We start from the raw sequence: 13,411 nt of genomic DNA, 5'->3' as shown, positions 1-13,411 counted from the left end.
TTCCTTAGTTTAAAAAGGGAGGTGGACAGTCACCAACTGTACCTACTGAAGTTCTCCTCGAGCCGACAGAGCTGTTGATCACTTTCACAAGCCCTAGAGATGCTGGCAAAAATGAATCCACTATCGTTTGGGACAGACCTGGGCCAGCTATGACTCTTTGTTGACACTTGCATTCTCTGAACAGAGAGACACACAGTTGCCAGGAACACTCAGATTCCTGCCATAACAGAGGAGCCTCAGTTACTTTTCTTGACGTGGTGTCGGTTCCTCTATTAACTGTCGCGGGTCCCCACGCAGGTGACTCCATGCAGCGCTGCTTTCTTCCCCAGGGCTGTGGTGGCCTTCCTAGTGCATTGTTCCTAACTTTGCGTTCAGATTGCTTGGGTTGCAGAATTCTAAGAAATAAAACGATGCCAATTGCTGATGTCGGAGTTGCATACAACAAAGCGGGTGAGTCGCCCTGGGGTCACAGGAACTTCAAGGTAAGTGGTGGCCTGGGGAGAAATATCTCCCCGCAGAGCAGCCCCTCATTCTGGGGACGAGGTGGGGGGGGGGCGTTGGGAGTTGGGGGGATCGGGCGGGAGCCCCCCCCCGGACCTTTGGGGTAGTGTGGAGTCAGCCGCGATTCCTCTTGGGCCCCTCCAGCGCCAGGAGGGGGGATCCACAGCGACAAAGGAAGGGGGGTGCGGGGGGCGGGGGCCGGGGGCTGCGGCGCCCAGGCTTGCCGGGCGGCGGAGGAGGGAGGCCGCCCAGCGCCCCGCGCCAGGTCTCCGCGTGTGCAGTGTGTTGTGGGACGGCCGCGCCCCTCCCCTCCCCTCCCCTCCCCTCCCTCCCTTCTGGTCCCTTCCCCTCCCTCCTCGTCCCTCCCCTCCTCTCCCCTCCCCTCGCCTCCTCCCCGTCCCTCCCCTCGCCGCGTCCCCTCCCCCGCGGCCCGGAGCGAGCGCCTCGCCAGCGCCACACGGCCCGGCCGCCGAGCGCGACGACACACACCGAACAGGTGGCCGGAGGCTGCGGCGCCGCGCGGGCACAGGCGGGCGAGCCCCGGGCCAGGCCGGGCTAGGCGCGGCGAGGGCGGCAGGCCGGGCATGCAAGCTGATCGGGCCCCCGGCCGCGGCCCCTAGCCTCGCGCCGCGCGCCCCGCGCCGCGCGGCCCGCGTGCAGTCGCCTCGGCCCAGGGCGCTCCGGCCCCTCCGGCCGCGGTCACCGAGGGGCGCGGGCCGGCCCGCGGCGGCGGCGGCGGCGGCATGAAAGTGACCGTGTGCTTCGGGAGGACCCGGGTGGTCGTGCCGTGCGGGGACGGCCACATGAAAGTTTTCAGCCTCATCCAGCAAGCGGTGACCCGCTACCGGAAGGCCATCGCCAAGGTGAGGGGCCGGGGGCGCGGGCGGGGGCGGGCGGGCGACCGAGGGGGCGGAGGAGGGGCGGAGGAGCGGGAGGAGGGAAGGCGCCGGGATCAATATGGCGCTTCCTGGAAGGGGAGGCGGCGGCGGAGGCGGGGAGAGGGAGCGCGCGGCGGCCGGCCCGGCCTGCGCCCCCCGGCCGGGCTGCGGGCCGCAAACTTCCCCGCGCCCGGCCCCCGCGCCCCAGCCCCCGCTGTTCCTTCGAGGCCCGGCCGCCGGCGCCCCGAGCCTCCGGGGAGCCGAGCCGGAGCCGCGGCTGGGCGTGCGGAGCCTGCTCCCGGCCGCGGGCTGCGGCCCCGGCTCCCCGCCCTGGGCCGCGGGCGGAGGCCGGGCGAGGGAACTTTTCCTGCTGGAGCGGAGTTCGCCCCGCGAGCGGGGAGAGTGGCTCGCTGGTGCCTCTGCGCCCCCCGTCGGGGGGTGGGGGGAGCCCCTCCTGCGTGCCCTGCCGGGCGGGGGTCCCGGGGCGGGTGGGGGCGCGGCGCCGGGAGCGACCAGCTCCAGCTGGCTCGCGATCGTCGCTGGAGCCCTGCACTTCGGAGACCGAGAGGCCCGGGAGCACAGCTGGCTCCTGGGAGGAGCACAGCCTGGAGATGGGTCACCGAATTCCGAGTGTTCCTGCTGTCACCTCGCCGTGGACCCGTCTGCACCGAGCTCCCTGCGGAGCCCGCGCCGCGCCGGGCCTGGAGTGGAGTGGATTTCCCTTTTCCCCGTGGAGTGATAACATTGTCTCCACTTCCCTGCATTCCTCTACAATGTGTCAGAAGTGAAAAGGCTTTTTGTTAAATTGTTTTATCGTCTGTGTCTGTTTGACAACAGCCCACGCCTCCCAAGTTTCTTTCAAGCACCTGAGGATATTTCCTTTGCGCCAGAGGAACGTTGGTTGGAAAGCACAGTCACTTTCAGAATTCCCGTTTTGTCTCCGATCTTAGAGTGGTTTGAGCCCTTTGGGTCTGGGGGCCACAGAGGAGAAAAAGTTTTTACACTCTTGTTTTGAGGAGAGAGGAAAATTAGCCCACGTTTGGCCTTTTAAAGATAACCTTGGGGACGTTTAAGAACCTGACACAGTGATGGAATATGTTGACTTTATTTCAGGGCTCTAAAATGTTCCTTACAGTTGGTTGAACTTTTATTGAAAATCAAATAAAATTAGTGGAAATTGGGCACCTGCTTATCTTGAACCACTGTCAACCTCTGAACCTACCTTGAACATTTTAAAGGGTTGTTTATGGATGACAGTTTGTGATCTAAATGTTTGGTACCAGTAATCAGATTGCACATGTACTCAGGAAACCAACAGAATAAACTGTGAGAGGAAGGAAAATAATATATACTTTGCAGTGTGCCCAGGTTCCGAGTACAGAGGAGTGATGGACGTTTCTTGGCTTACATGCTTAAAATGGACCTGCTTAACATTAGTCATTTACATGCTTAAACATTAACATGCTTAACATTAGTCATATTTCATTATGCACATGATGCATGTGGGTGGAACAGCTTGTTTGGGAGATACAAATGTAGTTGTTTGGGTCATTTGTATGCTCCACAGAAATTCTTAAGCATTTACTGTGACTGAGGCATTGTTCTGGGTGCTGGACATCTGTGAGATCCACTGGCTGCTTGTGGAAATTGGACTGTGAGACTCAAGGAGAGAGGCCACACGGTCCTGCAAGTGAGGGTAGCCAGCCTTTGGACTGGCGAGTTACAGTGCAGTGGGGAGAAGACAGGCCTCTGGGGTTTTGAGTAGATGGAATTGAGAAGCCTCGGTGAGAGAGCTGGACTTTGTCTTTAGGTATCGGTGGTGGTTTTGCAATGACTGGGGAGCATGAAGAAGGAAACATAGGTTTCTGCAGGGCACCTGGGAAAGCACCCAAGAGAAGCAGCATCAGAGCTGAGTTTTGAAGGGTAGGCGTGAGACTGATTACTGTTCCTGGTGGAGATGGAAGGAAGGAAGGGTCATGCTCAGAAAGTGACGGTGTTGTTGGAGTTGGAAATAAATGACTCAGAGGCTTCCAAAATTGTTTAAATTCTCTTTAAGTACAATTCACAGTTCAGCAGGTAAATTTTAAAACCGGCTTTGTGGTCTACAAAGTTCAGTCATCGGATCACAAGACTGTTGACTCTCCAGTGTTGCATGAGCTGGAGTTTCTTCCAGGTCCATTTGTATTTTTTTCCTCTTAAATGATTAGGTAATGGCTAAGATGAAACTTTAGTGGTTCTTTCCATTTTGTCCACCTCCTTTAAAATGGTTATGAAGCAAACACTTATTAACACTTGTTTTAACTTTTATCCTCTTATCTCTTCCTTACCCCTTACTGTTGAATAGAACAAGATAAATTTTGTATGAAGAACTGGGTAACTGGGTAGCTGTAGAGTGGTGTTTGGTTGCTAGGTGACATGTGCCATGCCGAACTCCCATCTCGTGAGGAAAAAATGGGGGAAGATCATATTTATGGCTTTGTATAAAAACCAGCTAAGCTGGAAAAAGAAAGAAAGAAATTAAAGGAAAAAAGAAAGAGAAAGAATGATCCCAAGCCACTAAGACTTGCTCTGCAGTGAGCATTTTGTGGTGTGGTGGGGCTAATTTTTGGCATTATATTTAAGCTGTTTTCAGGTTAAACAAATACGTTTTTCTGGGCAGTGGAGTGGTGTGACTGAAACCAGAAATGTCCTCAATAAGCAGATATTTGAAGGCTTACAGTTATTCATAGCACTTTTTTTCCCCCTCCAGTTAAAAACTGTTTTTCTGTTTATGATCCCTGATGGGTGAAAATGGGTTGGCTGTTCTTCCCCATCCACCCATCCTCATCCAGACCATCTCTGAGGAGGGTGCCCTGCTAGACATGGAGGACCGTGTCATGTGGACTGTTCTGCTCCTACCTGTGGCCTGACTCATCCATGGCCCCTGATGGACACATGGTGCAGAGCACCAACTGCCCGGACTCTGTAATGTGGTGACTTGGCTTCTCAGGGCTTTGCCTGCTCTTTCTTTATTCTCAGTGGATCAGGGCTGGCCTGACTTCCCATTTTTTCCTGCTGTGCACCTTAACTCTGGTTAGCAGGAAAAAAAAAATCTCCATTCTTTTTTAAAAAAAATTGTTTATTTGTTGAAGGGCTACTATATGCAAAATGTCATGCTCTATGAAGAAATGTAAGGCTGAATTCTTGCTTTCAAGAAGAATGTAATCTGGGAAACAGGGTGAATATATTAAACTAGAAATAACAGTAGGCAATAACATTAATTAGCAACAGGGTGGTACATACAGAGAGTAGCTGCTTCTGGATTTCAGAGATGGAAGTGGTCATTATAGCCTGGGGGTGGCAATCTCCTGGAATCACTGGGGTTTGCGTATACTAGGCTTAGTCAGTGGGAAGGCTGGCCTGGATTTAGGATGGCACTTCCTAACTGGGTAGTGGGGTGACCCCCAAATACACCTGCCTGGCCTAGGTATCCTGGTTTGACAGGTGTTCAGTGGGTCCAGGCGTGTGAATCTGGAATGTGTTGGCTGCCATGCTGAGGGGTGAAAGGGAGGGCATTGTCGGTGAGCATCAGGGCTGGTTTGGCTCCTGTGCTGCTGTCCTGTCAGATGGTGGGGCAGGACCAAGCTGAGGAGGGCTGGGAACGCCAGGATGAGACCCTGAGGCTTCGTACAGTCTGATGGTCCGGGGGGACTGAGGTGTTTGGGCAGGACTAGTTCTCTTCCGGGCAGAGGACCGGGATCACCTTCAGTCCACAGAAACGCTGCTGGTCCCTGAGGAGTAATCAAAGGAAGACAAAAGTGAGGGAAGGCTGTGACTGGAACCTCTTAGCTCCCCTCCGTCTCACCTCCATACCTCTTTTAGGTCTCAACCCCTCTTTTAGGGGTTGAGGGGGAGCTTTGGATTGAATTTGGAGACCTGGGTTTTTTCACCATTTAACCTTGGGCAGACCAGCCCTACGGAGCCTCATTTCCTCATCTCTTGAACAGGTTCCTCCCCTGCAGGGTTCCTGTGAGTACTGAGGGGTGATGAATGGGCAGCTCCTCAGCTCTGCATCTGGATCCCTAATTGGTTTTACTCACCAAATGGTTTTACTGCCTGCGAGACTTTCCTGAGTAGTCTGCTAGTTCTGTTTGGGTTTTTCCTCTTTGCTCAGGAAGACAGTGTGTAATTTAATTAAAGAATAGGTAGGAATGTTAATATTTGCCTAAGCAACACCACAATGAAGAGCACATTGTGTGTGTGTGTGTGTGTGTCTGTGTAAAGTAGAGAATGTAAAAATCATGGATGTTACAGCTTTACTCTGTGTTGACTTCTGGGCCTCCATTTTTATTTAGGGGGAGGGGCACTGCTTCTGTTCTTTGAGCATGGAAACCTTGAGTTATTTAATAGCAATTTATTTGTGGCTCAGCTGGTAAAGAATCCACCTGCAATGCGGGAGACCTGGGTTCCATCCCTGGGTTGGAAAGATCCAGTGGAGAAGGGAAAGGCTACCCACTCCAGTATTCTGGCCTGGAGAAAAGAGTCGGACACGACTGAGCAACTTTCACTTTCGGTTTGTTGGTATATAAAAAAAAACACAAACATAAATTTATGGGCAGTAACTTTTGAAAATATACTTTCCTTTTTTTGAGGCAGGGAGGACTGTTGATTACCAAAACCATGTAAGTCATGGTTTGTACGAAGATTCTTGTGTTTGGTGTGTGATTTCTTGTGGACAGATGGATGACTGCATGTTGTTACACATTCACAAGTTTATTGAAACTTTTAGGAAAATAGGAAACTTTTAGGAAATTGTTGCAGAGTTTGAATGACCCTATTTTTGAATAGTGAAATGAAATACATTTTATTATTTTGTTAACATTTTCTCATCTTCCTCTTCAAAAAGAAAAAAAAGAAACATTTCTGAATGGTTGATCTTTCTAAAATGCACATTTCCATGTACTCTTCTGCTTAAGGACCCCCAATATCAGCTTTCCCCAGAGGCCAAGTCCTGCCACCTCAGCAGGGCCTGTCCCTTGTAGGACCCCTCTTGCCTCTTCCACCCCAGACCCTCCCACTTCATCCCTACCCATTTGGCCTTGCTTGCACTTTCCTGCCTTTGCTCTGGCATTTTCAGTTTCCCCCTCCTAGATCACTTGCTTGCTTCACATCTGCTCCTCTCTTGAGCCTCAGCTCAGCTCAGGCTGGCCCCACAACCCAAGGCTGTTTGAGGTTCTCCCCGCTTCTCACAGCTCCCGTACTGACCTAGAGGAATGTGCCTTGTTGTGGGTGCTTCGGGGTATTTTTTTTTGAACAGAACTATGCCCCTTCTCCTCTAGGTGAGGTGCTTGAAGGTGATGGTCCTGCCTCAGTCTTACCGGTATCTGCCATGTAGTCATCTTACAAGCTGAGTAGGTGCAAAATTGAGGATAAATACGTGGCACGTATTCTCACACAAAAAGTGCACTTTTGCTTGGAAGACTGTATGATTTTGAAGACTGTAAAGTTTTGTATGTTTGGCGTATTGGGACAGAGATTGATTTAGTGTGGTTTCAGGGTACCTGGAAGTTATTCTTTGGTGTCATTTGTTTTCAAGGAGTTTGGTTTGTTTTTCAGCCAGAGCAGAGGAATCATCCTGGGGTTTGCTTTGGGCCTGTTTCAAGGCTGGTGGCCAGGGCAGTGCAGGAATCTGGCCCCAAGACACACCTGTGCTGGGTCTGGCGCTTCTAATTCTGTCAGTTGGGATCTGTGGGTAAGTGCCAGGAGTAAACAGAAATGTTTAGGATCTGAGATTCACAGGGAGAATCTAGCGATGCGCGGTGCTTCCTGGCTTGTGGCGAATGTCGTGAATTGGGCACAGGAGGTAACCTGAGTACGTCAAAGGGCCACATGCACAGAGTCTCTATCTGTGCTGGAAGGTCTGTTCAGGCCTAGAGTTGGATGCAGGTGGGTGGTGGTGAACACTTGAAAGATGACCCGAGCCCTCTGCCCTTTTTCAAGGATAGAAAGAAACACATACGATTGGCCTAGAAAAGTGCTTTCCCCAAGTGGAGGTGCTCTTCCATGGGGTAGAGGTGGGCAGCCCACACAGGCGACTTTTCTCCCACTTGGCCACTCACGTGGCAGTCCAAGGTGCCACCAAGGTCAATGGCAGTGGAACAGGGCTCAGAAAATTTATGCCAATTTTTTTTTTTTTTTTTTTTTTTACCAATTTTTGGTATCTTTTCTGTGGTATCTTTGGTATCTTTTACATGGAAAAGAGAAAAATCTTAATAAAAAGAAATGCAAAGTTCTGTGATCATAGTAGGAAGGTGATTGTTTTTTGTCTTACAGTCATTATTTTATCCAAATGAAAATTTTTTTCCATTTGGAAGGATTATGTAAAAATGCTTTTCCTTCATGGCTCTGTCTTCCTGCATCTGACCTTCCATCTTTAGGTGTTCCTGCCATTAAATATTACTTTTGTTTATTCTTTTCTCCTCCTTCAACTAATATTGGAACTTAGAAATACAATTTCCAGCTTCTTTCCAAATGACTTGAAATGTGAATTATTTAGTTTTTTTCACTCGATACTAGCTTATACACACACATGAGAAATTGAAAACACATCTATAGAAAAAATATATACATGAATGTCTATGACATGATTCGTAACAGCCAAAAAATAGAACAAGTCAAATGTTCATCAACTGAAGAAAATGTGGTATATCTATACATTAGAATATTATTAAGCTGTAAAGATGAATGAAGCTGTGATGCATGCCTCACTAGAGATGCACCTTGCAAACAGTATGCTACATAAAGGAAGCCAGTCATAAAGGCCCACATACTATGAGTCCAAATTTACAAAATGACCAGAATAGGCAAATCTGTAGATGCAGAAAGTAGAGTAGAGTTGCCGGGGCCTGGGAGTTGAAGAATGGTGGGTGACTGTTTGTGGGGATGGGGTTGATCTTTGGGATGATGAAAGTGTTCTCAATTTAGATAGTGATGATGGTTGTATGCCTCTGTAAGTATACTATAAACATCACTGAATTGTACACTTTAAATGGGTGAATTTTGTAATATATTGTTATGTCTCAATAAAGATGCTTAAAAAAATAGACTGCATAAGCCACTATGGACAGAGCTCCATTTTTTAGGTATTTTATAGTTCTGAGAGTCCCATAAAACATGTTTTTCTGTGTTAGAGATGTTCAAATGAAGACTGGCTATTTTTAGGAGTTTTCCATACAATGTGTGAACCTGCTTTCTTGAGGTTGCCCGCTCTCTCCTGGTGCTGTCTGCTCAGCCCTTGACTGGTGAGAATCCACGTTCTCTAGTGCCCCCTGGAAAGGCTTCACCAACTGACCGTTCACCTGTTCTGCCTTCTTCTCCCTCATCCCAGTCCACCAGCTGCCCCGGTGGTTGATTCAGACGACCTAAGATGTCCATCATGGAAGAACTTTTCCAGTTTTTGGGTTTGAGCTTTGGCAGATCTCACAAGCTCTGTGTGCATCAGTTTTCCCATCTTCATCTCCCTATACTTAGAAGTTCTGGGCTGGGCTTCTGCTTTCTGGCCCCCTGGGCAACAGCCACCCTGAGTCTGCGTGGTTGGTGGTTGTGCCTGTGGGAGCATCAGGCATGAGAGGCTTTTCAGAGGTGCGAACAGAGTAGATCTCAACTCCTCCGACCCTCCCTGTGAGAATGTTTTGCATCCTTTACTTTGAAATGATGGGCTTGACCCATAGGTCAGACATATGCTGTTTGAAAGTTAGAATGTATTTTGCTTGGATTGTCCCTCAGAATTTCTTACTGTCCCAAGATAAATATCTTTTAAAATAAATTACATGCTCAAAAGTAACTTAATAAGACTGTGTCCTTTGTGAAGTGTTACTAAAGGTCTGATTCTGCATGGTTCTAAATGTATGGCGTGTGTATACACATACATGCACAAATGTATTCATGAATTTGGTATTTTTATGGTGATATCAATTTAAGGGGTTTTAGAGATGACTGGTCCCTACTTTTAATGTTCTTTAATATTCAGAAATGATAAGGCAAGTTTTTGGAACTCAGGTTTATTTTTTCCTGGTGTGTAGTTTTTCTTGTTTTTGTACTGCATCCCTGTATGATAGGATTTATGTATCTGAAAAGACCTCTTTGAGATATTCTATTATACAAAGCAATGTTTCCTTCTCTGTTTATTTTAGAAAACAACTCACTATATATAAAAAAACTTAGGGTTCCTAAATACTAAAACTATGTGGTATTAACAGATGAAAAGCACAGAAAGGCTGTTTCTGTGTAAGTGGTTGAGATGAGAATGGGCTATTTTGTTCTAGTTCTTTGCAGTATACAATAAAAACTGGGAAATATTTTTTCATGTTCATGATTTAATTTTTTCCAAATCTAATATTGAATCCAGAATTAAAAAATAATCCATTTCCCAGGGAACACAGGAAGGCTTTTAAGATACACCATTTGTAATTCTGAAACCTGTTGTGCAAAGTCATATGTGAATAATACTTAGCCAGATTCCTGCCCAACAGGGGTATAGTCTAACCTGAGATTCTCTCATTCCAGCCAGCAGCACCTGCAGAAGAAGGAGGGGAGATGTGCATGTTATTGGTTCCTGGTGAGCCACCATACAGGATATGACTAATCTCTAAATCCATGAAAGCTGAATGTAGGATTTGGTATTTTTATTGTTTTGTTAGAGATATGGGAAAAAACCTTTCAGACAAATCAAGGGGATCGCTACATGAAAGTGCCTCATTTGGATTGATAGCTACTTAAACAACTGCATCTGGAAGGTGGTGGCATTTCTGCATTTGTACTGCCTGAGGAATATGAAATGAGTCATATTTTAAATTATGAAGGCATATACTATTGGGAATTTTTTTTTTCAAGGAAACCTGGAAAGCTAATAAAACCCTGAATTTTTTATAGTGGAGTCAGTTTTATCTTTTGTATTTCATGACCCACTTTTTAAAAACACAGATGTTTGGTAAAACACAATTAGCTGGAGGTGGAAAGTTTGGTGGTGGATGTTTTTTTGTTTTTCTCCTTCTAGGAGGCAAGCACATCAGTATGACAGAGTCTGGGCCAGGATTCAGAAGAACAGATTACATCATTTGTGTATCAGAAAGCAAGAACGGTAACCTCTGTCAGCCTAGGATCCATGTCCTTCATGGGATTGTTGTGAATGTTTAAAGAGAGAATGTTATAGAAAGGCCTTGCAGGAAGGAAAACAGATTTTGAGAGCTATTCTGTTCTTTCGCTCTTGCTAAGAATGGTCACAAGTGATTAAGGCTCACTTGAATAAATGCTTCTAAATTGTTTCTTCTCATCTTCCTTAGAACTGCTCTAGATGTGGAATATTGAATATTTCGGGGGAAAAAAGAGTTCTCCCTTTAAAAGTCTTGAAAGTATTTTGTTGTTTGAGAAATAAAATCCCAGTGACATTGTTATAGATGCTCCAAAGATGTCCATAGAGGAATATCCTTCCTCGTTTTTGGTTTTGGCCGTGGTAGTTTTGAACTTGGATAAGTCTCACCGGCTGTCTGAGCCGCAGTTTCTCATCTGCAATTTGGGAGTGTTTTCTTTAGTTAGCAGTCATAGAGATCAAGGGATTTATTATGGATAATCCCTGCCATGTTATAGACTCTCAGTCCATTTTAGATCTTTTCCTTTCCTTCAAGTTTCACACAGAAATTAGACACACTTTTAATGGCTAATTCATAAAATCAACTTGATTTTTATTTGATTTATAATTCTAGTTGTCATTTTTCAAGATGGTTTGTCAAAGAGTTAGCACTTTCTTCTTAAAAGTACTATAGAAATTCCAGTATTTAGTATTCCAGTTTTGGTACTTTTACTAAATCAGTTGGAAATAGGGGAAAAAAAAATGTTCTAATAATCCAGTAGCTGATTCTTTTACAGATCAAGAAGTGTGTTTATCCTAACTCTGTAGCTTTTTCTGTTATTAGCCTTTTCTTTTTTTTTTTAACTTTATTTTTGGCTGTGCTGGGTCTTCATTGCTCCCCGTGGACTTGCTCAAGTTGTGGCAAGCTGGGGCTACTTTTTGTGGTGCTCGGGCTTCTCATTTCAGTGACTTGTTGCAGAGCTCAGGCTCTAGGGTGAGTGGGTTTCGATACTTGCACTCGAGCTTAGTTGCTCTGTGGCATATGGGATCCACCTGGACCAGGATTGAACTCCTGTCCCCTGATGTGGCATGCAGATTCTTAATCACTGGACCACCAGGGAAGTCCTATTAGCCCTTCTTATTTTCTAAAATAATTGCAGCTGCCATGCTGCTAGATGAATGGAGATTATGGGACCTTTCTTTGCTATATTTACAATATTTTAAAAGGCACTGGTTACACATTTTTCCATTAAAGAAATCTTTTGAAAGTTGGAAAGAGTAAAACTAGAAATTGTAAATACTATTGATATTTAAAAAATCCTAAAGATCTTTAAGACAGCTGTTTTAAAGACCTTTAGCATTTATTAACTAGTAGTTCTGAGAGTACCCTGGAGTGCAAAGAGATAATCTGAGTTATAAAAAAAATGGGAAGGTTGACAGTTTTGTGACCCCTCTAATCCTTTATTCTATAGGCCTCTATAATTCACATGCCTGTAACACTTCTTCACTCTTTTCTGTATCTTCAAGATGGTGATTTGGGCAGCTAAATCAGCAGTAAATGAACACCGAACATCTTTTGCTTGGGTAGATAGTTGTAAGGGTTGATTGTAAGTTGTAAGATTGATACAACTTTTAATACTTTAGTTCAGCTAAAGGCACCCAATGCCAATCACCTGAAGACTTCGCCCAAGAGTTGACCTATTTATCATTCTGAACCAGGAGTGGTGCCTGAGAGGCTTCCTCAGGGTTCTGGGTGGGGCTGTGCTAAAATGCCAGACTTGCCAACTCATCAAAACTCAACTGAGTTCATGCCCAAGAGGACCACTTCTTACTTACCTTTTCCCTTTCACAGTATTGAGAGTTGTCTTCCTCTCTTTGAGGACTTTAAACACCTTATTAATTCAAGCTTCCTCCCTCTCTGCATATGTCTTTAGGGAAGTTGCTAGGTAGTGATTAAAATAATAAAGCTTATCTAGTTGTGCAGCATTCATATTTTGACTTTGATTCCTTCCATATTTGTTTATAAACATTGTGTCAGGTGAGTGCATTTGAAATCCAAAGCTTTTGATTCACACAAGGCCTAAAAAGAGATACAGCAACACTGTTGATTGGAATTTATATATATCATTTCCATTCACAATTTCCTGTGTTTTTGTGCTTTGTAATGAAAGTGATAAATAGTGCTTTCAGAACCTTTCCAGAATACCCCAGCATTTTATAACAAAACTGTAGAGAAATAGCTCTGGGGGAGTTTTTTTCTCCCCAGCTTTATTGAGGTGTAATTGACAAATAAAATTGTAAGATATTTAAAAGTGTGCACCGTTATTTGATACACCTGTACATTGTGCCGACTTCCTCCCATTGAGTTAATTAACGCATTCATCTCATCTTGAGTATTTCTTTATGTTCTCTGGGAAGATTTAAATTGTACTCTTTGACTTGGGAGCATTTTAGACAGATCTGTTCTGATGGGTGATTGGAGTGGAGTTTTAGTCTAAAGCAGAAGAGTTTTTGGTCCTGGGCTGTTTTTCCACCTATGAGGAGGGAAGCCGCCTCCTTTATAGATTCAGGGGAGTGGTGTTCTCAGGTCAGTCTTTTGGTGTCAATAACCTTTTTAGGTCAGAATGGATGATAGAAAGCTCTTGCACAAGAGGTGCTGTATTAAGGGCATTATGTATCTGCCTGTCACATTGGGGAGCTGTTGAGAAAGTACTTTTAACAGTGATACCCATCACATCTCAGTCCCAATTTGTTGAGGAGTTTCTGACAGGTAGGAGGGTAACCAGGACACAGTGGTATCAGGTAAAGAGTAGCAGTGATAACGCTTATTATCAACAGGCATGGTTAGCACTCTGGGGGTATTTTGTAACATCAGGCCCTGAGTCTGGGCTCATGCTCATTAAACCCATGGAGTGGTAGTGAGGCA

General features: G+C 45.9%; 1 protein-coding gene across 26 annotated transcripts in view; it reads left to right on the top strand.

The window, feature by feature from the left end:
- Positions 1-395: 395 nt before the first annotated feature.
- Positions 396-13,411, top strand: part of PARD3 (par-3 family cell polarity regulator) — a 579,687-nt gene continuing 566,671 nt past the window's right edge. For 12 of the 26 annotated variants that reach the window (XM_044928208.2, XM_044928201.2, XM_044928194.2 and 9 more), the window contains exon 1: positions 396-482. In XM_044928208.2, the coding sequence (XP_044784143.2) occupies positions 411-482 (72 nt within the window). In that variant the 5' untranslated portion in view covers positions 396-410. Of the gene's footprint in view, positions 483-929; positions 1,365-13,411 lie in introns of those variants that run through there. The other 14 variants (XM_044928207.2, XM_044928197.2, XM_044928205.2 and 11 more) reach the window with 4 other exon arrangements.

This window comes from Bubalus bubalis, chromosome 14, assembly GCF_019923935.1.
Source record: "Bubalus bubalis isolate 160015118507 breed Murrah chromosome 14, NDDB_SH_1, whole genome shotgun sequence".
In the NCBI taxonomy this organism is placed as follows: Eukaryota; Metazoa; Chordata; class Mammalia; order Artiodactyla; family Bovidae; genus Bubalus; species Bubalus bubalis.
The sequence above is the reverse complement of the archived record's forward strand: the minus strand, read 5'-3'. Positions and strand labels throughout refer to the sequence as shown.